Below are 24,298 nucleotides of genomic sequence, written 5' to 3' on the forward strand. Positions count from 1 at the left end.
CCCTGTAAACAACGAGAACATATTTAATTTATGAGCTACTAGGGGTGGAAGAAGTATTGTTTCCTTCTCTTAAATAAAAATAGCCATACAACCATCGAAAAACAATGCTTTACGCTTAGTTACCAGCAAAATTGCAGTTCACTACCAGTTTTACTTTTTAGATGATTACAGTAAGACTAGGAGATACGTTCAACCAACTTCATTATAAATTTGAAGGAATAACATAAACGTCCCCTGCAGGTGTCATCGAACTCATAGACATATGAGTATACTAAAGTTTTCTACGATTTATGAAGCAGATTGACTTAGAACTACAAAAATGGCGCCCCAAACTTGCCAAAGGGGCCTAAATTTAAATAGGTGTCTTAAACTAAGCCTGACTTGTGGAATATAAGTCCTCCTAGTTTTATCGTTTTAAGGAACTATGCACACATTTAAACACTTTACGTATACGTCTGAAATACGCCTAACGTCACGTTTGATTGTTTAATCTGACATTTGTGTCGTCTGTTATGTTACCGTGCCGGTGTTTCTCCGGCAGAGTAGCGGCCACCGAGTCTTCCAGCAGGAAAAAGCGCCAACTTCTGCAGCACCATACATTCATGCTCTTGAATTATCAAACAATCTCTAAATGACCCTAAGACTTGATATTTGGCGAAAAATACGAAACTCCAATTACAATGAGTTGTCCAGGTAAGATGTAGAACAGGTCTATACACTTTAGGGACGCTGAAATTTTGTTTTGATAAAGTGAAGTGTTAGACACGCAGTGCTGCCTGTTTTCTCCTCCCATTTCTTTACCGAACCGTTTTGACCCAGTTTTGTCTCCGTGCAGTCGGCAAAGTGCTCAGCAACACTAGTTTATTCTACTCAATTTGCTGCGTTAAAGCTCCTTCATGGCGTTTAAAATACAACGGTTGCTAATGTAAACAGTTATATTACAAAATATTGACGCGGACTCGAAACCGAGAGGTGCCAGTAAGTTAGCGTTAGCCAGCTAACCTGTTATATAATGCATTGTCTTGTGCTCAGCTGGGTTGGACTTTGTCACCCAAGACTGTACGGAAATCACGGTGCCATGGTTGGTTTGGTTGTTACTGTTGGTTGTGTAGCATTAAATGAGGTGCGTAGTTTCTTTCTGTTTTCGCCTGACTGATGGCGGCGGCCACTAAAATTAAGTCCAGTTTCTTTTTCTCGCCAGTGAGGGGCGCTGTTGCATCGCAGTAGGAAAAAGAAAACACCCTCAGGGTACAGAGAGTAAAGATGCCAGGACTGCAGAGTGAAAATGTTGTGGCGGCACTTGGGAGTCCCATCAGGAGGAGTAAACTGTCTCTGAAGTTCTTCCAGAAGAAGGAAACTAAACGAGCTTTGGATTTCTCTGAACCTCAAGCAGATGAACCAAAACCGGTTGAATCAGTGGAGCCTGAGGCAAGGTGTGTCTGTGCGATATATCTGGGGGTCATATAAAGTTCAGAATACTGCTTATGGTGCTTTACCTTATTGTAAATTACTGTGTCTGCTGGCTGGTGGGTTTTTGGGCAAGGTGGAACTGAAAACATAGTTAATGTCACAGATTTTACGTGGTTTCAGTCATTACACTGCAAACTGCACAGCCTTTTTGAGAGTATGTGATAGATATGCAGACAGACAAACCTTACCTTTTGATCTTTAGTTTGAAATGCATTAGAACTGAAATGTTTTTTCAACATTTCAGATGTTTTGCAGACCAATTAGCCAATCAGATCAAATAATTGTAATCATTTCAGTGCTAAAGTGCATTCTTATTTGTTATTAATGTTTTGATTAATTCTAATGGAGTCATCTTTTAATTATATGTTAATGGATAGCAAATTTCAGCTTTAAGAGTTATTGGTTTTGAGCAAAGTATTTATGTTTTGTTTATATGGATGTTAACAACAGTCAAATAACTATTAGAATTTTTTTTTAACTTTTCCCCCTTTTAAATTGAAATGATTTATTCCTCTCTAATGTGCAGCGGCTGTGATCAGGTGGTGCCTGGCCCCTCTCCATGTCCAGCATCACCTGGCTTCCTCCTGCCATGTGAGAAGAGAGAGAACATGGTGCCTTTTGTGGGACTCAACAACCTGGGCAACACCTGCTATTTGAACAGCATCTTACAGGTGGGTCATTAGTTATTTGACTAAAGATTTTCAGAAATAAACAACAAGGACTATGAATATTAGAACTTCTTTATATTGACCCACATATCTCACTGAACTGTGTCATTTAACTTTTTTTCTAGTGTGTCATATAATGTAATATGTCATAATATATACTACCATGACGCTGACATAATATTACGTATAACTTTTTTTTATTTAAATATACAAGTTTTATATTCAAATGTAAATATTTTCTTAGTCTCCTGTAGGGAATAATGTAGCTTTAAAGGTTTTTTTTTAATGTGATTTAAGCAAATTTGGTTGTAAAATTCCTTGTACTATTGTTTACTACCACAGACCCTTGTGAAGCTAAGATAAAAATATGATGACTGATCTTGTTGATGTCCCCATAGGTTCTGTACTACTGCCCTGGGCTCAGAGAAGGCATAAAGAAATTGTACAACCTGTCTAAATGGAAAGACAAGCCAAAGGAAGAAACTGATAAAAATGAAGAGGTTGGTGCAAAATAAATACATTTTTTGTTTTACAAAATATGAGTGACTTCAAAAATTACCTCCAACTTTTTCTGTACAAAATCCTGCCATAAATAAAAGTATTACTGCGTGTAGCACGTGTCTCTAGCTACACTGTAGAGACCCTGTATTTTATTTAGTTTTTTGTTGTTTTATTTCTTCAACCACATTTTGAGGCGTCAGAAGATGTTGCTGAGTGCCTGCCAGCTCACATTGAGCTCCTCTGGAGTTTCCACAGCCTGATTACATCAGTGGAGCAGCTGCAGTCCAACTTCCTGCTCAACCCTGACAGATTCAGTGAAGGAGTGCTTGCCACGCCCCCTCGTAAAATCCTACATGCTCTTAGGTAATGATCTGATCATTTCTAATACCGTGTGTAAATGGCAGTCCATATCTTAGATCCAAAGAGTGTGGCATCTTAATTCTCAGCAAATGAATGATTACTGTGGGACAAAACTTTGCTTTGCTATAAAATTGTGTTTGTTCAAAACATTCAGAGATGTGTAGAACTTTGAACCTGCTCACCTGAAATGTAATTTATTTAGGAAACATTTTCTTAAAGCAGCATGTATGTTAAACATCAACAACATTTTGACTGTTTAATAAAGTACATAAATATTAATTAAATAAAAAATATTTTTAATTGCATACATGAGCATAAATCTAAAAATGATCAGAATTAGCAGGTAACAGCGTATTAAGAGTACCAAACTGCAGGAACACATTACATTGATTGTGTTGATGTTTGATTAGTCTAAAAAAACATCCAAATGAATCTTAACTGTCCATTTGAGTTTGAAGCATAAATTATTGTGTTATAGTGAAAAGGCCAAATGCAGCACATTTATTTTTGAAGGTGAAACTGCAAAATATATATTTTTGCTTGATTAGTTTCTTAAACAGTTGGTTCTTATTATCAATTTAATTACTGTCAGCGCTTTTTGTTTTGCAGGCAACTGAATCCCATGTACGAAGGCTATCTTCAGCATGATGCCCAGGAAGTGCTGCAGTGCATACTGGGATATGTCCAGGAGGCCTGTGACACCATCAGGAAGGAGCAGGAGTTGGAGAGGGGCAACAAAGAGGATGCAACAGAGGTTAAAGCGAAAAACGACGACCACTTGGTTCCCGGCAGTTCTGTAACAGAATCCCAAGCTCCCAAAGAAGACGATGGCCAAGTCAGCGGCAAGAGAAAAAGTGACACAGAGGTGGGGAATGCCAAAAAGAAGCCAAAGTCTGTCAAGTCAAAGAAATCAGATTCAGATGAAGATGCCATTTCTAGAAATACACCCCTTACACGCTCTAAAAGGAAGTCGTCCAGTGATGTGACGCTAGACAAAAATGGAGTGGAGGGGATGAAGAAACTGAACAGGGAGGAGGAAGGAGGGAGTGAGAGTGAGGGGAAAGGTGAAAAGGTGTCCAACGAGGCAGACGGGAAAAAAAAGAAGCAAGCAAAGTTGAGCTGGCTCAGGCCTTCTGTGAAACAGCCAAGTATTTTCTCCAAGTTCCGCAGCGTGGGGAGGATCAGCTCCACAACTGTGAAGAACCAGAACCAATCAGAGCAGGTAGACAAACAGAGTGATGTACAGAGCCAGAGTGAGAAGACCAGTGTGGAGCAGTCATCACAAAGCATGGTCGAAGACAAGAAGGCAGTGAAACATCAAGGTATGAGATCAGTACTCCTAAGAGAAATGGGACTTAGACAGTACTTTTAGGATGGAAAACAAGTTTATTTAGTTTAGGTTTAACATGGGTCTTCTGTTTTGTCATGTGTAGGAAAGGAGGGATTCATTAAGGAAAACTGGTCAAACCAAGGTCTGTGCAGGGTTCACCAAGTTAAATCTAAGACTTTTTCCAATACCATCTAGTCAGCAATTCAATATATACTTTAAATATGGAAACCCAGTAGGCACTATATGTCCCGGACATAACTATCCTGCACACACAGTGAAAGGACTCGTCAAGATCTGCAGAAATTCCCTGTCAACCTGAAATGTGACAGTTGGTAACAGGTGAAAAACCTAAGACTGGAAATGCTCTTACCAGTCAGAAATGTACACATTTTTAAAATTTGGTTTTACTACCTTTGAGTGCAAATCTAATTATTCTTCTCGTTCAAGGGTATGTGCTTTGTGCTTGATGTAGTCAAATGTTTGTATGAACTATAATGTCAGCAGTTTTCCTCAGCAGTGTTATCTTTGTTTCTGTCTCCGATATTTGTCCTTTCATTTTTTTTTAGGATTTTCTTTTAAAAATGGCTTTTACACAATTATAATATGGACTAAAAAGAGAAAGAAAGAAGAATAAAGACCAAATTTCTGAATTTCCCATCAGTCCTGTTAAATCAGACTGCATTAGTGGTGACAGCAGACATAAAATACAGCAATTACTCAGCTACAGCTCCATGCTTTTTTTTTTTTTTTTTTTTTCCCCTCCCCCCAGAGGGTCTAGACCTGATGGAGCGCTTGTTCCAGGGGCAGTTGGTTCTTAGGACTCGTTGTCTGGAGTGCGAGAGCTTCACAGAGAGGAGAGAGGACTTCCAGGACATCAGTGTCCCAGTGCTTGATGACCAACCCAGCAGCCCAGACGAACTCTTGGAGGGTGAGCATCTACCATTCCTCCTGCTTTTTGCACCGGGTCAGAAAAGAAGTCCTGGTTCCATGATTCACTGTGCTCTAAATGTTATGGCAAACAATTTGAGTAATTTGGAATAACTGGAAACAGTACCCATGAATGTTATGCTCATTACTATTATTTTTTTCACATTTTAATTTAGTCTTTATACATCTAGTCTGCAATATCCAGAAAAATGAAATGACATAACCCTGTGACCACAAAGAAAAATAACAAGCTGAATTTAATAACTGATTGACTGTCTTTCCAGTCTCCCCAGATCCTAAACCAGAGCTAAAGACTCTGAAATGGGCCATTGGCCAGTTTGCTTCTGTGGAGCGTATTGTTGGTGAGGACAAGTACTTCTGTGAGACCTGCCATCACTACACCGAGGCTGAGAGGAGTCTGCTGTTTGACAAAACTCCTGAAGTCATCACCATCCACCTGAAGCGCTTCTCTGCCAACAGTCTGGAGTGAGTTGAACTGCCAACATGATATCTTGTCCTGCTCCACCTTTTCTGTTCCATTTACCATTTTTTTGAATGTGAACCTTACAGTAAGGGCATGTTGGACCGAGATTATTGTTTTGTATATTTTTGGTCACACTACAAACTGATCTGCTACCCCAGTTTCCACTGAAGATCCGTAACACTCCCACATTTTGGTTTTTAAAGGATAATTTATCTTAAAATAGTTACACTAAACCATTGAAATAGTTGGTGGTTGTTATAATCATTCCTCCTGTTGTTCCCCTCCTGAAATGATGGACAAATTTCAGTTTTCTCTGTATAAAAATGCATTTGAAAGTTTAGCAGCTGAAGTTAAACAGGTGAAGTGAGTAGCTTCCAAACTGACTTGTTCCATCTGTTTGTCAGATTGTTTCATGGCTGAGCTGCAGTGGACAAATTGAGACAAAGAGAAAATGTATATACTAATACTCAGTATGTCTGTAGACAGTTGATGCTTAATATGAGGACTGTGGATTTTGTCATCTCTCTTCCACTGAAGCTGCTTCAGAAGGGGATATATTCAGGGCCAGTATGGACTGGAGGAATGATTGCAAAGACCTGATCATTAGCATGGAAATATTGTTTAAGAACAGCAGATCTGTTGACCATGTGCTGCTATTTAAAACCCATATTTAAAAATACAAAAATGGTGCTGAAAATAATTTTTTTTATTAATAAAAGAAACTGCATTTCCTATTATTTTAAAACTATTAACCTTCCTCGGGTATATAGTAGTAAGAACACACTGCTTGGCTTGTTCATTCTCCTAACTGCCAAATTTTTCCCTTGAAGACAGAAACATGATCAGATTTGTGAGACTTGTGTTCTTTATTCTTATTGTAAGTAATAACTTTCTCTTGTTCTTAGATTGGACCCATATGCAGGTCTGTCAAAGGTGACCACCCCCTTACAGACCCCTCTGACCTTGTCTCTGGAGGAGTGGTGCACCCGCCCCTCATCCACTAAAGGTCAACACTATCAGCTGTTTGGTGTTGTCATGCACAGCGGTGTCACCATCAGCAGTGGCCACTACACCGCCTACATCCGCATGTCGGACCTGAAAGGTGTGAAACTCTGGTTGCGGGATGAAAAAGAAACAGAAAAGGAGGACGAGGAGAAGGAAAGTAAAGAGGGAACACAGGTGAAAGATGAAGTGTTGGACTACGATGATGGTGAAGTGTCCTTCAGTGTGAATGCAAAGGGACAGAGAGGCACAACGTTGGTGAGCAGCAAACCAGGGGGCAAAAAGGTTTCTGAGGGGGTTGGACTCTTAGGGGGGCAGAGGAGTTTGTCTAGTTATGAACTTGGGAACAGCAGCAGTGGAGCATCAGAGGGATCTAAACGCAGGAAAACTGTCAACAGTCTGGGCCAAACTACTGAAGAAGGACTGAAAAAGGAGCCTGAGGCTGGTGAGGAGTCAGTGACTTCCTGTGGTGGCATGGAGGCCACACAGCAGCAGGCTCTGGACATCCTCCTGGAATATCAGGGCAAATGGCTGCTGTTTGATGACTCTGAGGTGCGTTTATTTGATGAGGAGGATTTCCTGCGAGCCTGCTCTCCTGACACCTGCTCCTCATCGACACCTTACCTGCTGTTCTACAGGAGGATGCCTGAACCAAGACACTAACACGGTTGCAGGGCTGATGATGACTCATGGGTTTGTGCCAGTTGGGCTTTTTTGGCAGCTGAGATAAGAGTTTTCTAGACAGATAAAGGACTGTTGTATTTTGCAGTGCTACAAACTGTGCCAAAAACACTGAGGATGGGTGCCATCACAGCACCAGAAGTTCTGCAACAGTCTGGTCTCCCTCTAGGATCCAGGCCATTGACGCCTTCTTGTGGATTCGTGGGCACACCGCAAAGATGTCAATGAGCCAATACAAGAAATCATTTTCTATTTCCCAAAAATGACTAAGCCTTTTTTTTTTTTTTTTTTAATGGCACTGTCTTGCCTCTATAAACTTCAGGGAGGAGCTGTTTTGTTTTGTTTTTGCTTTCTGTTTCTTTTTGGGCACTGGCTTTGATACTTCTTAATTTCTGTGTTTGTAACATGTCCTGTTGTTTTTATTTTTCATTTTTTGCTAATTGAAAAAGCACTTTTGAACTAAACAAGTGAAAATGCAAAATGGTTTTGTTTTGTTTTTTTCTCATTTGCATTTACAGATGATTGTGAGTGCTGTATATTTGTCATACATGTTCAGTCCTTACTATATTCTAAGCAATGCACAATATACAACGTTAGAAAATATGCCAGAAAATCATTTAACCGCCTCATGTTCCAATGGTTTTGTGTCTGCACATGTGAACACACTTTGTATTTCAAGCCTAATGCCATCAATCCTGGAAAAGTCTAGTGTTGGGACTGATTTACAAGCTACAATACCAGCAAATATTTACATCAACAAAGTCAAATTATTAATTATATATCGCTACTGTTAATATCCAAGTAGTCTATGCAGGGTACAGAGTGCCAATTCAGAGTGAACAAAACAAACTCTTGAACTCTATTTCTTAAGTTAAAGGTTTTTATAAGATTCATTTAACAGAAATATAAAACTTTCACATCTAATTTAATGTGTAACAAAAAAGTGTAGTTATGAGTCTACAAACCAGAAATCTAGACCTTATGTAAAGGGTTATTTCCTTTAGTCAATTACTTTGTTTTAATGTGGTTTAATGTTGTCATGAAATCAGAGACAAAGGGTTTAAAACAGGGCTGCAGCCAGTAATTTTCATCACTATTTGATTAATGTTCAAAATGTCAGAAGGTTTTGAAAAATGTCCACCATAAAATATTTTATCTAACCAACAGTGTAAATCCTAAAATGTTAAACCGTTCAAAATGATACAATCTTAAAATAATTATTTAAATGGAAGTGTGGCGTATTCAATCTTATGTACCATTTAAACCTCAACTACATTTAGAGAAGCTGAAACTAGTGTGTGTGTGTGTGCGTACGTGTACATATACATACACATATACATACACTCTTTAAAATTTTGATTAATTTTCTGTGGATCAGCTTATTTAGTTGAATTGACAGAATCAACTAATGGTTGTCATTTCAGGTGAGTTGGTGTCCTGCACCTGGACAACTACAAGACATCAAACTCACTGAAGCCTGACATTGCATCAAATATAGAGATTTCAAAATGACATTCGGCTCTTAGGAATTTGACCTGTTCTTAAAGAGTCTGTTAATGATCAAATGATGACGTTGAAGGTCAAGGGTTTGTAATTGCTGAGAATATGGTCATTAGGTATAATGCCTGTAGTTTAAAACATTTAATCTCAGGTTCTACAGCAAAGTGTTAAGATTAATCAGGAAACAGGATTGACTCACCTCTAATTTAGCTGCATTCAGTAATACATTATGAGCTATACTCAGTTATTCCAGATTTCTGTGGTGAGTTTGGGTATTTAACAGAGTTCTTGCTGACTTGGTTCAATATAGCACAGTGTCTGTTAAAATGTACCTCATTCCTACTGTAATTATATTAATGCTGGTAGGTTCTTTTGTTTTGTTTTTTTACTGTAAGCAATAAAGTTTTTACCTTCACACGTCCCCTCTCGTGATCCTTTTCATTGCTGCCAACCATTACTTTCTTTTACTGTCCCAACATAACATTAATCCTACATAAACAAAAATAGAAATAAGATGTTAAGGATGCAAGAATATTACCAGCATACACCAATGGAACATTAAAATATTTATTTAGTAAAATATTTAAAATAAAAACAAACTACATAAAATTATACAAGGATACTCAAAGTACCTAATTTTAAAACATCGCTTCAACTAAAATGATAATAAAGCATCAAGATAAATAATAGTACCACTTTTTGCATCATTTCAATTTTTTCTCTCCCCCTTTTGAATTACATAAAATGTTCAAGTTGTAAAATGCTTTGCTACACAGTAATAAAAAAGTGCACACATCGAACACATTTTTTGACACATCGTACATAATTAAAAAGACACCTTGACTTTTCTGCATTCACTTGTCAAACCTGGCAGAAAAAGGGGGTTTTGGCACTTTAATTAACCGATAAAGATCTCAGAGCACTGTTCTGTGGTGTGTTAGCTTACAGCTTGTACTTTCTGTTGGCTTCAAAAGAAGGCTAAGAGCAAAAATAAATACTTGCTTCTTATTGTGACAAATGGTCAGCAAAAAACTCTAAATGCCAAGGTATCCCTTTAACCCTAAGAACCCCTGGTTCGTCCCTCTGATTGTGTAACAGTTTGCCTGTAAACAAATGAAGACACTGGAATGACGTACCAAGCTGCAACACTTTTAGCCTTTCGTTTAGCTCAGTCTCAGAAACACTGACCAACTTTGAAGAAACATTCCTATTTACACTCGAGAATAAATTAATATTGCAATTTCTGCTGCATATGTGTGTGTGTGTGTGTGTGTGTTCATCTTCAAATATCAAGCTTGCGAAGACTCATTCTGCTGAAGGAATCTCTGAAAAAAGGAAAAAGAAGACCAGATAAAAGATATAAAATAGAAGATTTCCACTGACTTCCAGCTCTCTTCAGCACAAATCTGATGTTTTCGATCAACTAGGAAAGTGGTTTGGAGCATTAACTGGGCCGTCTACTGCCATTTTCACTAAAGCTGGATTCACACAGACAACTCAAAGCGTCCTGCTGGAGCTCTAGTTGGAGAGTGCATGTACATACTGTGCCAAAACATAGCACAGTGGTTTCTAATACATACAAACATGACTTTACAACTCTGCACTTACCTGTAAGCCGGAAATTTTATCTTTGGTCGAAGATTTTGAGGAAAATGGCAGGAAAACGCAGCAACTTGTCAAACAACATCACATTGCAACTGGAAAAGGCTGAACTTTTTTAAACACATTGCTGTGTCATTTTGGCAGAGCCGCCCTGCTTGGTGATCTCACCCCAAATTAAATTTCCCTGTGTTTTTATTCCACATAGGGCAAATGTCTGTGTGATCCCAGCCTTAATCCAACTTGTCAAAATGGGACAAATTGGAGATTTTGTCCAGCAGATGTATTTTCATCCACAAATCTGTTATTTTATAAGCACCATTATTCATGTGAATGAGCTAATAAAAATTCTGTTTGTATTACTGTGAATGTATTACTACATTATAAACCATGATTATTGTTTTCTGGGAAACGGGGAAATGCATGAGAAGTGGAAACTGTCTAATGCAAACACAGAACATTAAGGACACAAATAGTCTCAAACTACCTTGTCAAGCTGTCCGTTTGCTGCATCATTTTTTACAGAAGCAAAAACAAAAATTAAGATTTAATGTAACATATAACATACAGCAGTCTTAGACACACACACACACACACACACACACACACACACACACACACACACACACACACCCTCACACAGAAGCATCCTACCTGTGCGAGTTGACCTGCAGGACAGGTTTATAAAGCTGAGGGATCTTCCTGTTGATCAGGGGCTGCAGCGCCTCCTTCAGCCGGTGGTAATTCCTCTCCAGCTCCCTCTGGTACTCTTTCTGGTCCGGGCCAATCAGGCTTTTGTTCTTACGCAGGGCATCTTCACACCTTTGGTGTAGAAGTCCGGGAAACTGTCATGTAAATTCTGTACTATACTTCGTCTGTTTTGATACATAAACATTAGCTCAATGCCAAAAAAAAACTTGCCGTGCAGAGAGAAGCCTTTCTCAAAATGGTTGTTTAAAGTGGTGTAGACTATATTTAGGTAACTGTCAGTGGATATTACAAATTACTGTCCACATAACATAGTTAGACTAGTCTCTGGTGAACCTTTCACAGATAATCACAGATCACATCATGATCAGCTTATTTTCTCACTGCTGTGTGCTTCTGTATCAGATGCTAATTTCTGACCTACTGTTCCTGCTGGTTCCCAACCCATACCTCTTTGTGAAGTCTTTGAAGCAGAGCCGCAGCTTATTGTGGTGTCTGTACAGTTTTGGGTCACTAGGGATTTCTGACAGGAAAACCTGAGCCACCTCCAAAGGACCCTGAGAAAAACAGGTAATATAATACATGTCAGACTACAGCAGTTCTCAGATCTAATAAAGTTTGGGCTAAACACATGACCTCAGTCTACCAAGGCAAAAAAAGCACATCCACCTACATGAAGTGACAAATTTCAACTTTACCTGGTTGACAGTCGTGCCCACTGAGCCCTGTAGAACCATCTGCAACATTTTAGCATCAGCAGGGTCCTGGTGTGTGGCAAAGGCCAGTTCCTGGGTCTTTTTCTGCATGTCCTCTATGGCCACCTCGATGGGTGTGGAAATAATCTGGAAAGTGACAAGTGGTTTTGAGTGATCAGGGTTAAGCAGCAAACAATAGATGACTGTTACTACTACTGGATGGACCTACTGTGGCAGTGTAGTTACTAACAATAATGTAGCTTATTCACCAACACACACTTGGTCAAGCTGCAGGTGTCATGCTGGAGAACTGGAGCTCTATTTATAAGTATTCGAACAAATTTGTTGTGCCTCCGTTTTAACTTAGAAGACAATATTAACTTGTTTGACTGGATGTTTAAGTGAGAATCAATTAACATGACTCTGTGACTTAGACTGTTTTGGTCAAAAAGTAAAAATAGTGCTCTCCTTTCACGAACACAACTCTTCAAAATGTCATCTTTTCAACAAGGGAGATAAGCTCTATAGCTTTGTATTAATAATAAAAATGAATCCAAGGGATCGTCCCTTTGCTTTCCTGTGAACTGGCTTTAAACCATTCACCTACCTCCTCTTTGTGGATGATGTTTATCCGTGTCTTGATGTAAGGGAAAGCATGCGAGGTGGTGAGAATGGTCTTGCGTTTGAACTGCTCGTGCAGGTCGCCATGGGCCCGGCCATCCAGTGTGAACGGGGTGCAGTACACAAACCGTCGCAAGTTGTAGTTCTTGTCAAAGTAAGTGATGCGGTCCTTCATCTCATACGTGTCAAAGTACGGCTCCACATACGTGATCTGGATGAACGCCTGCAGGGACAATAGTTTTCAGACTAACAGCTTGACTATAAATCAATCTGGAGGTGTACAGTCTGGCCAACACTCACCTTATTTGGGTCCAGTTTGCATTTGTCCACTGGGTTGGAGTCCTTAATGACTTCTACCTGGTCCTCCCCAAATCGCTCTCCATAAAAACCCTGACCAGAAACACAGCACAAGGTCTCATTCATATCTAACTGAAAAATGAGTCACTGACTGATTTAGCTGTTAAATATGCCAGAACTGGATTCTATTTGGCTTTTATTACAAACTGGTTAGATCATGACCTATCTTTGTCATATTTACCTCGAGCCTGTGTGAGATTTCAGCGAGCTTTGTGATGGCAGGCTCTTTGTACACAAACTCCTGCTCGTCCAAGTCGCCAAATTTTGAACCGTAAAATCCAACTCTGAAGTACGTACCAAACATCCTCTTCCCGTCCTGCGAGCAGAGCGAGATAAATGTTAATGCTGAAAAGAAGTTTGACTTAAATACATGCAATAGCACGTTCATGTTATATATAGAGTTTAAACATTCAAATACTTAAAATGTATCAAAATTCAGCAGTGAAATTTAACTCCACAGAAAGAACGAGTGAAAAGGCTCAAGTCACTATAACTGCAATGTTACTGTTTAGTAACAATATGAACAAGTGAATACTTTGTTACTGTTGCTTTATATTGTCAGTGGAAATCCATATGACAACAACACACTTTAGTTCAGAGTGCTAACACTTCTGACTGCATAATACACAAAGGAAAGAATGAAATACTGCAGTTCACTGAGAGCAATCAAGTGCAACAGTAAGTTTACTCATCTGATTCAGGTTCAGAATAAAAATACCTCCAAGTAGTCAAGTAACAGCCATTTGATGAAATAGATGAACATTCTGCTTGTGTTTCAATCTAAACAAGGGTTTCAGAGAAACATATCGAAACCAATGTCCAATAGAAACAGCCAAAAGGAGGGTCAGCTACCTCCAGAACCTCATTCACACATTTGCTCAGCAGTGACCATAGCACTGCATCCACTGTTTTATATTTAACAGGTATCTTCTCCACAGAACAAAGGACAGGTTGGTTCGGTGTTTCATCTCAGAACATCAGGCAAACTGAGTAAAAGATCAACAGCAAACAGCAGCACAACTGAAATCCCCCATTTACCAGCATGACACAAATAACTAATAAAAACATTAAGAGCATATTAAAGTCAACTTTAACTCTGACATTGTTGTGTCCCGCTTCTATTTATGTACAGTATTTTCTATACCTGTGCTTTTCTTGTGAGTCATGCTGAAAAGCATAGCCAGGAGAAGGTTACTAATGCAGCCTTAGATGAAAAAATACCAGCCATGGGCAGATAGAACTGAAGAAACACTGATAAAAGGTTCTCCATAGAACAAAAACCCATAAGGTCTTCAACTTGACACCTCAACTCAACCTGTATTAAGTATTAATCAAACCCACAGATTTGATGGGAGTGCACAGATTCCTATATGGGAAAAAAAAAAAAATCCAGAATCTAAATCCAAAAAGATCTAAATGAACCCAGTAGGTGACGTATTGGTGAGGTGTGCGTCTTGTAAACAAACATTGTATGTGTTTATGTGTTTGCCTTGGGAAAGGGGGAAGCTGTGGAAATCGGAGGTAACAGAGATCCAAACTTGTAAAAGACAATTAAGAGAAGACCTCAAGTTAATGGAAAATAGAAAAAGACAATATATGTCTACTTCAACTGCTGAGATAAACAGAAGTATAAGCAGTAATTTAAGAAGCCCCGAAAACTAAGGAACTTACCACAAGATACAATTAAGTAAAGTGGAAAGAAGGATCGGCAACCAGGGAAATCAAAATGGAGAAAAAAAGAACAAATTTTTAATCAGAATTGGGTTCCTCCACATAATTACAAAAACAACACAAACTAACAGCAAAAATATCTGCATTGGTTTTAAGAAAGAACATGAACTCATTGTGGAGGGTCTAGACCATGCAAAAGCAGACAGTAACAAAGAAAAAGACGAAGTGAGGAAATAACTTCAACAACCTTGAGAAACACACCATGCACACTCAGTGCATGTCGAAAAGAAACGAGGAGAGCTCTGTCCATGTCATGCAACAAATCATGAGAACTCAGAGGTTAATACTGTTAAAAGAACAGAATGGATGAAAAAAATATATATCAGGGGTCGATTTAGTTTGAATTTTTTAAAAGAAAGGGCAAGAATAAAAACTAATCAAAATCAAAAGGGATAAATCAAGTAATCCTAAGATTACTATGAATTGAACCCTCTTGGAAAACACCTGACTGCCTCAGGAATTTGGTCCAGTTTCGACCCAATGCAAGTTTGAAACACCCTGTGTTTTAAAAGGCTCTGAATGATGTGTGGAAGAAATGACCCTCAGCTAGAGCAGGGCAGCTAACAGATACCCTTCACGGAAAAGCAGCGCACTGAAATCGAGCCCTGTGGTTGAAAAGATGAGATGAAGTGTAATAATAGGCGGTGCCAGCCAATCAGTGCGTTCTCACTGACACACCAGCAGACAGGAAATGAGGATGAGAAAAGTGCGGATGGTGTAGGTGATGCATTCGCCGAGACGTTGGTCATTAGTGTCACATACCGTGGCTCCCATGCACAGCTTGCCAACATTACCATGTTAAAAAAAAACAAAAAAAAAACAAGCTCCTCTTACACAGTAAGAGGAGGGAGGAAAAGAGGAAAACGGTGAGGGCGTTGCTGTGTGTACAGCAAAGGTCCCCAACGAGGGCAGACAGCTGACGGTGTCTGCAGATGTTAATGGATTGGATGTATGTCACAAAGCAAAGAGAGCAACAGAATGCTCATGGCCAGCAAATTAAAAAATGACAGCAAACAAAAACACAAAAAGATAAAACAGGATGAACAGGGCCAAGCAGGAACCGTTTAGCCACCTACCTCCCAGCCAGTACTCTGTGTGACAAAGAGAATACAGGACATGTAAACGATAACACACGTCCACTCTCAAACTAAGCATGGCACACACACACACACACACACACACACACCACACACCACACACACACACACACACACACACACACACACACACACACACACACACGCATGTACGCAGGCACACTTACATCAAGAGGATTGAACTCCTACATGAGTAAGATTTCAGATTACTAAATATCTGGCTGGAGAACAGAGAGCAACTGACCTCTGACAAAACACCTTGTTGCCAAGTATGCATCCTTAGTTTCATATTTCACAACTATAATAGAGCATGCAAGGTATCAGACAAAATCTAAATAAATATACAAATACACAGGAATTCAAATGTCAAATGATGAAACCATGTAAAGGGTTTCTGTCTGTGTGAATGCTGGTGTGTAGGAAACATCAATACATATCCAAGATACTTCTTGTTTAGTGTTGTTACTGTACCTGAGTCAAGACTGCAATACAGACAAACTATTCAAAGGTGCTGCGGATGAGAAGTATTGATCCTTGATCTCATCTCACTGTACTACTACAAATCCCCACTGGAAGAGACCTAACCTGTCTACACTACACTATAAATGTGACACAAGAAGTGTGTGTGATACAGACGCACCTGCCCAAAACGTTCATTTTACTCAGCAACTTCTCATATCGAGCCACTGGAGCCCAGCACAGCTAAAGAGATCTACATGTTGCATGTCTGCTTACCTGGTCAACAATTTTCCCAAAGGCTTCCTGTAGTTTACCATGAATGGTAGCCAGCTTCTTTGCGTCCCTGTTGGCTTCGTGGATAGGGATCAGTACCTTATAAACTTCATTTACTGCCTCATACATGCCGGCCTGGAATTGAAAATACAACTAATGATATTGCAGTACAGTCATCAGAAAAGTCCATATTTTCTGGGCTATAAGTCGCACTGGAGTATAAGTCGCTTTTAGCAAAAACAGCCTTGTTGAAAAGAAACAACAACAAAAAAAAAAAAAGAGCTGTTTAAGTCACATGCAGAACATTGGATCCGTTGTTTTGGGAAAAACAAATTTGTAAATACTATAATGTTTTTCTTATGCTTATTTCCACAAGGATAGCTATGCAGAGTAAATGTGTACCTTTAAAAACAAATAATACAACTGTAGTGACATTCATTTTCTTCATTAATTTTCTGAGAGTAAAAAGGAAACCACTTGTGAGCATCCTTCCATCTAATCAACCCTCCCCTCCTTCATTTCTTCTCACCATGGAGAATGAGGCAGCAGCCTGCTCCAGGAGTCCCACGAGACCAATCTCAGTGAAATATTTCCCTGAGCAAATGCCCTCCTCATCTGGTGACACCACGTCATCAGAGACTGCAGACTCTTCCAGCACATTGGAAGAAATATTCTGGAGCAAACATGCATACACACACACATTCAAAGCAAGAATGGCACATTAACATTCATTTCCCCAGGGCAAGATATTATGTAGCTTAGTTCAGAGGACAGGAAAATGTACAAACATCATTAGTAGGACTGTCCTTACCTGAAAGGTGACACAGCCTACAGGTAGATACTTGCGATCCTCCAGCATGCTCAGGTATTCTGCTACCAGTGCAGCACTGTGCACCAGACACTGAGCAGCCTCAGCATAGTTCTTCCTCTCTGAATGTTTTCCAGCCATGTTCTGAAGCCACGTCAGCCGCAGGTCTGGGGACGTCTGATAACCCTTTGCAATCCTGGAGAAGGACATGGATTTGAAGTCAGACACGCATAAAAACACAGAATATCAAGATGATGACTGTAAGCAAGCAAGCCAGGATTTGGCTTATATGCACATGTTCTCTGTACCTGTACATGAGATCTATCAGCATCTCTGGATCTTCCTGGTGCTCTTTCATCTTCACTGTGTCAGACAGGATCATGTGCAAATTAAACACAAGGTCCTGGACCTGGAAAAAAACAAACAATGTACAACTTACATTACATAACCTGCTTCCCTGGTATTTTATTTTATAAAAAATAGTGTGGAAAAGCAAAAATTCCTCAATTAAGGTAATTAAATGAATCATAAGTAATTAGTTATCAGTCAAACCCTGGTCTTCCCAACATGTGGTAAACCTGAATAAATAACTCAGTACCTGGTCTGGAAATGTGGTCTCCCTAAGCTCAAGGTCCTCCTCTGCATATGTCAGAATGGTCTTTAAAGAACGACGCAGGAATTCCTCGTTAAAATTTTGTGATGTTCCCACCAGAGAAGAAAGAGACATGGTCACTTGCATCTTCACTCTTGCAAAGTTCTGAAGGCACAACCGCAAAGAAGAAGCAGATCAACAAGTAATATCTGTTAAGGTTACTGTCTTCAGTGTGAGAGATATGGACTGTGAAAGATACAGCAGAGCAGATTTCCTTCTGTTTTGAAAGTAATTTCCAGAGCTGTGTGTGTGAACCATCTGTCTGTGCTAAAACCAGGGAAATGATGCATGCACAAGTAATTTTGCCTAAATTGGACAGTTAATTGGATTGTTTGGTTTTGTACTAAATTGGGTGATGTAAAATGAAAGAAAAAGTAATAAACCATTATAACAAGCTTTCTTAACACGTGAGATTCAATAAGAGGTAATTTCGGAAACTTTTAACCTTCACACCCTATTTGCTGTGAGCTCGTCATTCCGGTTTCATAAACAAATCTTGCTCTCCAACCAACAGCTCAGCATTTTAGGTTGCAAATGTAGAATACAATGTACTCACATTGCCAATCTCAAAGTTCTGTCTCATGAGGAGATAGAGGGAAGCACTGGCATGGGCCCTGATGGTACTTATGCTGCTGCTGCAGCTCCTCAGCAGTCGCAAACACAGGTCAGCACACTGTTCTGTCTCCTCCTCAAAGAGCAGTTCAGGAAACTACGCAACCAGACAAACACACACAAATTAAGACAATATGATCAAGTCCTGGAAGAAGATAAAATGAAATTAAGCACTTAGATAAAAGTCCAGCAGTCTGACCTTAGACACTAGTGCCCTTTGTGTGGCAAAACAATGCTGGAGGTAAAGAGCGCTCTGGTTACAGGCCATGCTGTGGAGCAGCACCTTCAGCACCCCACCCAGGACGCTCTCCTTGGACTCTGTCACTGACACCGTCTGGTAAGGGACATAAATACAATTGTTAGAGGAGTCTGTCTGGATTTATGTATGTAGTCTGAGTTAAGACTACATAGCTTCAGCAGTGGTTTCATTTGTAAGTGTGCTCATGCACATTTTGATTTGGCATTGGTAAATGTAGAAAAGTGTCTGCTCCATACCTGTACTATAATCTCCAAAGTATCAAGAATAATTAGATTGGCCTCTGTCGCCAGGTTTCCATCAATAAGTGCTTCATGCTCCAACTCTGCTCTGGTCCTACAATCGAGAAACCAAAGTCACAAAAGTCTAAACAACTTACTATTTGCATTGTGTTGATGATGTATCCACCACATTCGAGCCATTACCCATAATCACTACCAATGTAATGGTCTATGTAAGAATGAAAAGGGTCTTTGCTGAGTGAAGCCTCAGCAAAATGTATTGGTTTAATTACTGATATTTTTATCAGCAGCACAAGATTTATTACAGGTGTTTGTCATGATCCACGTGAAATCCCATGTTGCACTGCAAGACACTGCGTAACCTGCATGGCATCTCAGCCTTTTCAATCTGATCCAATTATAGACAAACTACCTCAACTTATAACTTCACTCACCAGAGTTAACAAAATTGAAGACATTAAACATGTTCTTCACTACCAAGTAAATGAACAATATATATATATATATATATATATATATATATATATATATATATATATATATACACACACACTACTTGCAAGTATCTGACTTTTTAAACTGAACAAATAATCTATAACAAACTAGAGCTACGGCTACACTCTTGATTTCCTCTGCAGCAGCAACCACAGTAACACGTGACTCAGAACCCCAAAACAAGAAGCACACAGGTTAAAAAGCAAAACAGACCCACTGCAACCACTACCAACCCTGAGACAGACAATATTACCAGGAGGGTATGGGGGGGGGGGTTGTCAGAACTAGGATCAGAGGTTCTCCTTTGGTGCATTCATGTGCAAGTGTGAACTCAGTTAAAATGGAGAAGAAATAAGTAACTACACCATGAATGTTGCTCACTCCAATAGAAAATGAATCAGGAAACATTTTGATGACTTGTTCAAAGATAAGTTCATAAAGTCTAATCTAATACAAACTAATGCAGTCAGTTTTGCTCATTTCAACTAATGTCTCACATGCATGAGAATACACCATAAATTTTAAAAAAAAAACTAAAAAAAAAAAAACACAGGGAGGAATTCAAAGGAGCACGCAGCAAATGTGGACCATACAATACCTGACTGATCTGTGACTCCTAGATAAACAGCAACATGAGAGAACAAATGGAAATTAACAGAAAACAAAGGCTAGAGCTGAATTTATAGAAGAATAGAAAAGTGAAAACCAAAAAAGGAAAACTGTATTTTTTGTCATCATCTGACAAAATAAATAAATGACCAAAAAATAAGATTTAAGAATAGACACTAGACCAATATATTTAGCACTTGGTCAATTTTGGAAATTCTAAAACTTGGCAATTGTGTTTTATATATGTAATTCTGTTCCTATATAAATCCAGCAAAAATATGGAAAATAGTAATGAGTAAGCATTTGTGATGTATGACATGCATTACTAGTCAGATCCTGTTTGCTGGTGAAAAGGATTCACAGTTGAACACAGTAAATAATGAATTGGTATAAGCTGCTAAATGAATGACTCCAATTAAAAGGAAAAGGAGGACATGGAGATGGAGATTCAATGCACATATGCATGAATTACGTTATACAGATCTTTTATACATACAAATAGTCTATATGTTTCTTCAGAAAACAAAAACTGAAATAAAATAATTCTGAAAGTGTAGTGAGTGTGAGAAAGTGCATACTTGTCCAGTTTTTCACTGTTTTGTCTCCAGTGGGTCATGTCCTTTCTCCATCGCAGGTTTTCCTGACTGCCAAAAGCACTGCCAGATGGACTCCGCTCTAAATGGTGGAGAAACAACTATTTACTTTTTCCAATGGTGGTGAAAGAGGTTGGGTGTGCACAGAAAACGTGACTGACAAAACGACCGCAGCTGCACCTAGAATACTAAAGTGTTCAGTCATATGCACGTATGGAGGGTGAAAGCAGGATGTAGTATTTAATTGTCTGTATTTTCCTTTATGTATTTATATAATTCACACATTCTTTTTTTGATTTAGCATTTCTGTTTTGTTTACGTTTTTTGATATACTGATGTGCATGTGTGAATATGCACCGAAACATGTCCCCTACCTAACTGTCCGCGGCTGCGTCGCACCATCTCCTGCCTGGCTCCGATGCTGCCCAGTATGGCCTCCTCGAGTTTGGCTTTCATGTCTTTGGATTTCTTAAAGGTCAGGCTATTCATTCGTTCAAACGCCTTCTTCCCCTGCATGGTGAACACAACATGGGCCTTGTATCCATGAAGCAGAGGGTGAGTGGACAGGCAGAGAACACACAGCAGCACAGCACCCAGCAAGCAAAGCAGGTTAGTAGGATGAAAGTAAATGCGCAAGCACGAAAATGCAAACATTAAACACAGCAGAGCAGAAAGTACTTGAAATACAAAGAAAGAAAGAAACTATTGCAATCAAAGCAGCAAGTTGTTTGCTTTTTTATTTAATCACCACATTGAGTAGCCAAAGCATATTGATGGCTGAGAAGCTCCTGTTCTCTATGGAACAGGATAGTGGACAACCAATCACCAACAGAGGAATTAGAAAATACACAGACACTCAGTTGCCAGTTAGTTATATACAGCTGTCTAACGCACCAGCCAGGCAGTAAAGCTTCCCTCCATGGAGGTGACAATGTGTACTGTTTTCAGGAGGTGCTGATTCAGCTGATGACTATTTTGGAAGATATACTGCAGTTTGTGATGATTTTGAATTTTATTGTATTATACAGGGAGGTGTTTCTGATATTTGGTTGACCGTTGATGATGTAAATTGGGTGGACAAAATAATATAAACACCCAAAGTATAACACAATAGATTTTAAACAGCAGCCTTTGCGCCATTGAAACAATATATCAGTAAAACAGTTACAACACAGAACACATACAGAAACCTTAATGAAAGGAGACTGCAAAACCTTTACTCAATTGTTAATAAAATAAGTGACTGTTCACTGTTGCTGTTACCTTGTATTCAAAACAGGAGACACAGAGGTGGAGGAGATCCAGCAGGCGGTTGAGCTGCGACACTGAAAGGTCTGTGAACCACTTCTGTAACACCAGCTCGTCAGCATTCTTCAGCACCCACAGCAGACAGATGAGCAGACTACGACTGGACTCAGCCGAGAAGCTTCCGTGCTGCCGACTCGCCTGGACAGATGAACCAGGAGGAGTCAACAGAGAGAAAAGAACACAGACTAGAAAAAAAAAAAAAAAAAATCAAAAAGCAACACAAGAAGAACTGATACCTCACTTTGATTTAGAATTTCATAGAAGAGATGTTCCATTAATTCAAGATAATTTTTTATTATAATTTTAGGGGAATTTTGCAATATTAAATGTAGCTGTTTTGTAGGAAAGAAAGCATTCTAACAGACACTAGTGAAATGCAGCAGATGGTCATTAAGTGCTGCAGTTCCTCTTTAACATGAGGTTACCTGTGAGTTGAGCAAGAAGCTGCTTGGCCGAGACATTGGGGAAGCAGTGGAAGTGCCTGCTATTGCCATGGCGACTGTCTGGCTGATCATGCTGTTACCCTCTCCCTCTGCATCTTCTCCACTACTGCCAACCGCAGACCCCTGGGGCCCACCTGGCCGACCCCACTGGTTATGGGACTCTACTGAACAGAGGGAAAAGAAAGTTCAACTGACCAATTAACCAGAGTTTGAGACAACACACGATTAAGAATATCCCAGTACATAAAAATATAAAAATAACTGCCATTTCTATTCTAAAGGAGTCCCACATTTTTACTAAACAAACACGGTAAGGATAAGTTCTTACTAGAACTAACTGGAATGTTAATGTAATTTGATCCAAATTGAAAAATAATTATTCTTTTTAGAACAATGTAAAGGTGGAACTTTCCATAGAAGTTCCAAAAATCAACCTTTATAATATGACCTTAACTGAGTGGGAAACTGGAACCACTGCTAATTTCAAGCAATGATGAATATTGTCAAAATACAAGCTTAAGGGCTAAGGAAGAAGGTTTATAAAGGTAGAGGATTGTGGGAGAAAAAGACATCTGACAAGAACATACTTAGACTCATCGACCAAGGTCCTATCTACCTAGATCATAACATTATGTACCAGAACAGCCGGTACAGCATGTTATGGTGCAACTCATTTGCAGGTGAAAAGATAACCTTACAGGTTTGAATTGACATACTATCAAAGATTACACTATAATTGTACAGCTGCAGTTGTTTGAACTGCTCGGTTTTCAGCATTTTGCCACAGTGATCGCTCAGGGTAGTGATGAAACAGTCTGACCTGTGCCACAGTGTGTCACTCTTGACTGTTTCGATTAATGAAAATCTGACAAAAGTGCTGCTGAACTGCTGGAGTCAGATCTGATAATGCTCTTAACATTTACCTGTAAAGTCATGGAGCTGTGGTAGTGTTTCCATGACGATGCCGATGAGGGGCAGGTAAAGCATGGCAACCCGGGCTTTGACCTCAGGATCTGCATAGCGTGGATCCGAGTCGTGGCTAGACAGAAGGTTATGAACGACACTCACCACTTTCTTATGTAGGCCAAACATCCTAGAAAGTAAAAATGAATAAATAAATAAAAGACAAAACAGTAAAACACAAAAACAAAGCAATGACAAAAAGTATAAAAAGATATTTCAGTTTGTGTATGAAAGGTAAGAGTGAAAAAGAGATCCTTTCACATTAACACAACACTGTGAAACTGTCACTAATTACAATGCTTATCCAATGTATGCACTTTGCCCACACATCTGCATGCAAACAGGGTTATCTCTCACCAACAGACAAAGAGGTGCTATGCTTGAAACATCACAGTTTTCTTATTTGCAAGACATAGCAATTTATTGGGTAGAGCACCTGATCAAACAGACACAACCAGACATAATAACACCCACTCATTAAGATGACATGTTCTGTAAGGTCCGTCCATTCACATACAATCCCTGAATGTTAACATAACCATGAATCTAACTCTTAAATTTTCTGGCAGTCACTCACACAGTGTCACTATCATCTTTACAAGGGGATATGAGTGTACTAACCCATCGTTATCTGGATCAAGTATTACTGACAGCTCGGACAACACCAGACCAGCCAGATAGTGTTGCTCTCTGAAGGGGACAGACAGCTCAAACATGTTGGCTATCTTTTGGTCCTGTACATGTGTGGAGAACCCGGAGCTCTGTGGAAAAGGAGAGACAGCAACAAAACCGCCCGGAAATTTAATCTGTAATTTTGTTGCCTGTAAACTGAGATAATTTGTCTTGTTTACTCC

General features: G+C 39.4%; 2 protein-coding genes across 23 annotated transcripts in view; one reads left to right on the top strand and one right to left on the bottom strand.

Moving 5' to 3' along the window:
• The first annotated feature begins 558 nt into the window (after nucleotides 1-558).
• usp1 (ubiquitin specific peptidase 1) lies at nucleotides 559-9,340 on the top strand. 4 transcript variants are annotated; one of them, XM_026323673.1, is made up of 10 exons: nucleotides 559-693; nucleotides 1,202-1,433; nucleotides 1,997-2,141; nucleotides 2,537-2,638; nucleotides 2,833-3,002; nucleotides 3,609-4,321; nucleotides 4,433-4,471; nucleotides 5,099-5,257; nucleotides 5,541-5,742; nucleotides 6,646-9,340. In XM_026323673.1, the coding sequence occupies exons 2-10, from the start codon at nucleotides 1,264-1,266 to the stop codon at nucleotides 7,403-7,405; spliced, it is 2,460 nt and encodes an 819-aa protein (XP_026179458.1). In that variant the 5' UTR covers nucleotides 559-693; nucleotides 1,202-1,263; the 3' UTR covers nucleotides 7,406-9,340. The 4 variants fall into 4 exon arrangements, with proteins under 4 accessions (XP_026179458.1, XP_026179460.1, XP_026179462.1 ...); XM_026323675.1 differs by having other exon boundaries at nucleotides 2,000-2,141; XM_026323674.2 differs by lacking the exon at nucleotides 559-693 and adding an exon at nucleotides 715-978.
• A 311-nt stretch (nucleotides 9,341-9,651) lies between these two features.
• dock7 (dedicator of cytokinesis 7) overlaps nucleotides 9,652-24,298 on the bottom strand; it is a 44,465-nt gene continuing 29,818 nt past the window's right edge. For 3 of the 19 annotated variants that reach the window (XM_026323142.1, XM_026323137.1, XM_026323151.1), the window contains 23 exons: nucleotides 24,066-24,205; nucleotides 23,405-23,574; nucleotides 22,464-22,645; nucleotides 21,994-22,176; nucleotides 21,105-21,240; nucleotides 20,716-20,812; nucleotides 20,127-20,144; nucleotides 19,031-19,127; nucleotides 18,735-18,869; nucleotides 18,480-18,632; nucleotides 17,870-18,028; nucleotides 17,580-17,680; nucleotides 17,275-17,467; nucleotides 16,993-17,136; nucleotides 16,467-16,598; nucleotides 15,711-15,725; nucleotides 13,085-13,219; nucleotides 12,847-12,936; nucleotides 12,533-12,769; nucleotides 11,929-12,072; nucleotides 11,681-11,787; nucleotides 11,177-11,344; nucleotides 9,652-10,248 (listed from right to left, as the gene is read on the bottom strand). In XM_026323142.1, the coding sequence (XP_026178927.1) occupies nucleotides 10,206-10,248; nucleotides 11,177-11,344; nucleotides 11,681-11,787; nucleotides 11,929-12,072; nucleotides 12,533-12,769; nucleotides 12,847-12,936; nucleotides 13,085-13,219; nucleotides 15,711-15,725; nucleotides 16,467-16,598; nucleotides 16,993-17,136; nucleotides 17,275-17,467; nucleotides 17,580-17,680; nucleotides 17,870-18,028; nucleotides 18,480-18,632; nucleotides 18,735-18,869; nucleotides 19,031-19,127; nucleotides 20,127-20,144; nucleotides 20,716-20,812; nucleotides 21,105-21,240; nucleotides 21,994-22,176; nucleotides 22,464-22,645; nucleotides 23,405-23,574; nucleotides 24,066-24,205 (2,979 nt within the window). In that variant the 3' untranslated portion in view covers nucleotides 9,652-10,205. The remainder of the gene's footprint in view (nucleotides 10,249-11,176; nucleotides 11,345-11,680; nucleotides 11,788-11,928; nucleotides 12,073-12,532; nucleotides 12,770-12,846; nucleotides 12,937-13,084; nucleotides 13,220-15,710; nucleotides 15,726-16,466; nucleotides 16,599-16,992; nucleotides 17,137-17,274; nucleotides 17,468-17,579; nucleotides 17,681-17,869; nucleotides 18,029-18,479; nucleotides 18,633-18,734; nucleotides 18,870-19,030; nucleotides 19,128-20,126; nucleotides 20,145-20,715; nucleotides 20,813-21,104; nucleotides 21,241-21,993; nucleotides 22,177-22,463; nucleotides 22,646-23,404; nucleotides 23,575-24,065; nucleotides 24,206-24,298) is intronic. The other 16 variants (XM_026323152.1, XM_026323143.1, XM_026323138.1 and 13 more) reach the window with 10 other exon arrangements.

The sequence above is a fragment of the Mastacembelus armatus genome, chromosome 4 (genome assembly GCF_900324485.2).
Source record: "Mastacembelus armatus chromosome 4, fMasArm1.2, whole genome shotgun sequence".
Lineage (NCBI taxonomy): Eukaryota > Metazoa > Chordata > Actinopteri > Synbranchiformes > Mastacembelidae > Mastacembelus > Mastacembelus armatus.

What these genes read in the sequence shown, in the direction of transcription:
- usp1 (XM_026323673.1), top strand. Translation starts at nt 1,264, where the DNA reads ATGCCAGGACTGCAGAGTGAAAATGTTGTGGCGGCACTTGGGAGTCCC. An exon ending in AAACTGATAAAAATGAAGAG is followed by an intron (nt 2,639 to 2,832) that starts GTTGGTGCAAAA and finishes CCACATTTTGAG; the next exon opens with GCGTCAGAAGATGTTGCTGA. An exon ending in GGAAAACTGGTCAAACCAAG is followed by an intron (nt 4,472 to 5,098) that starts GTCTGTGCAGGG and finishes CCCTCCCCCCAG; the next exon opens with AGGGTCTAGACCTGATGGAG.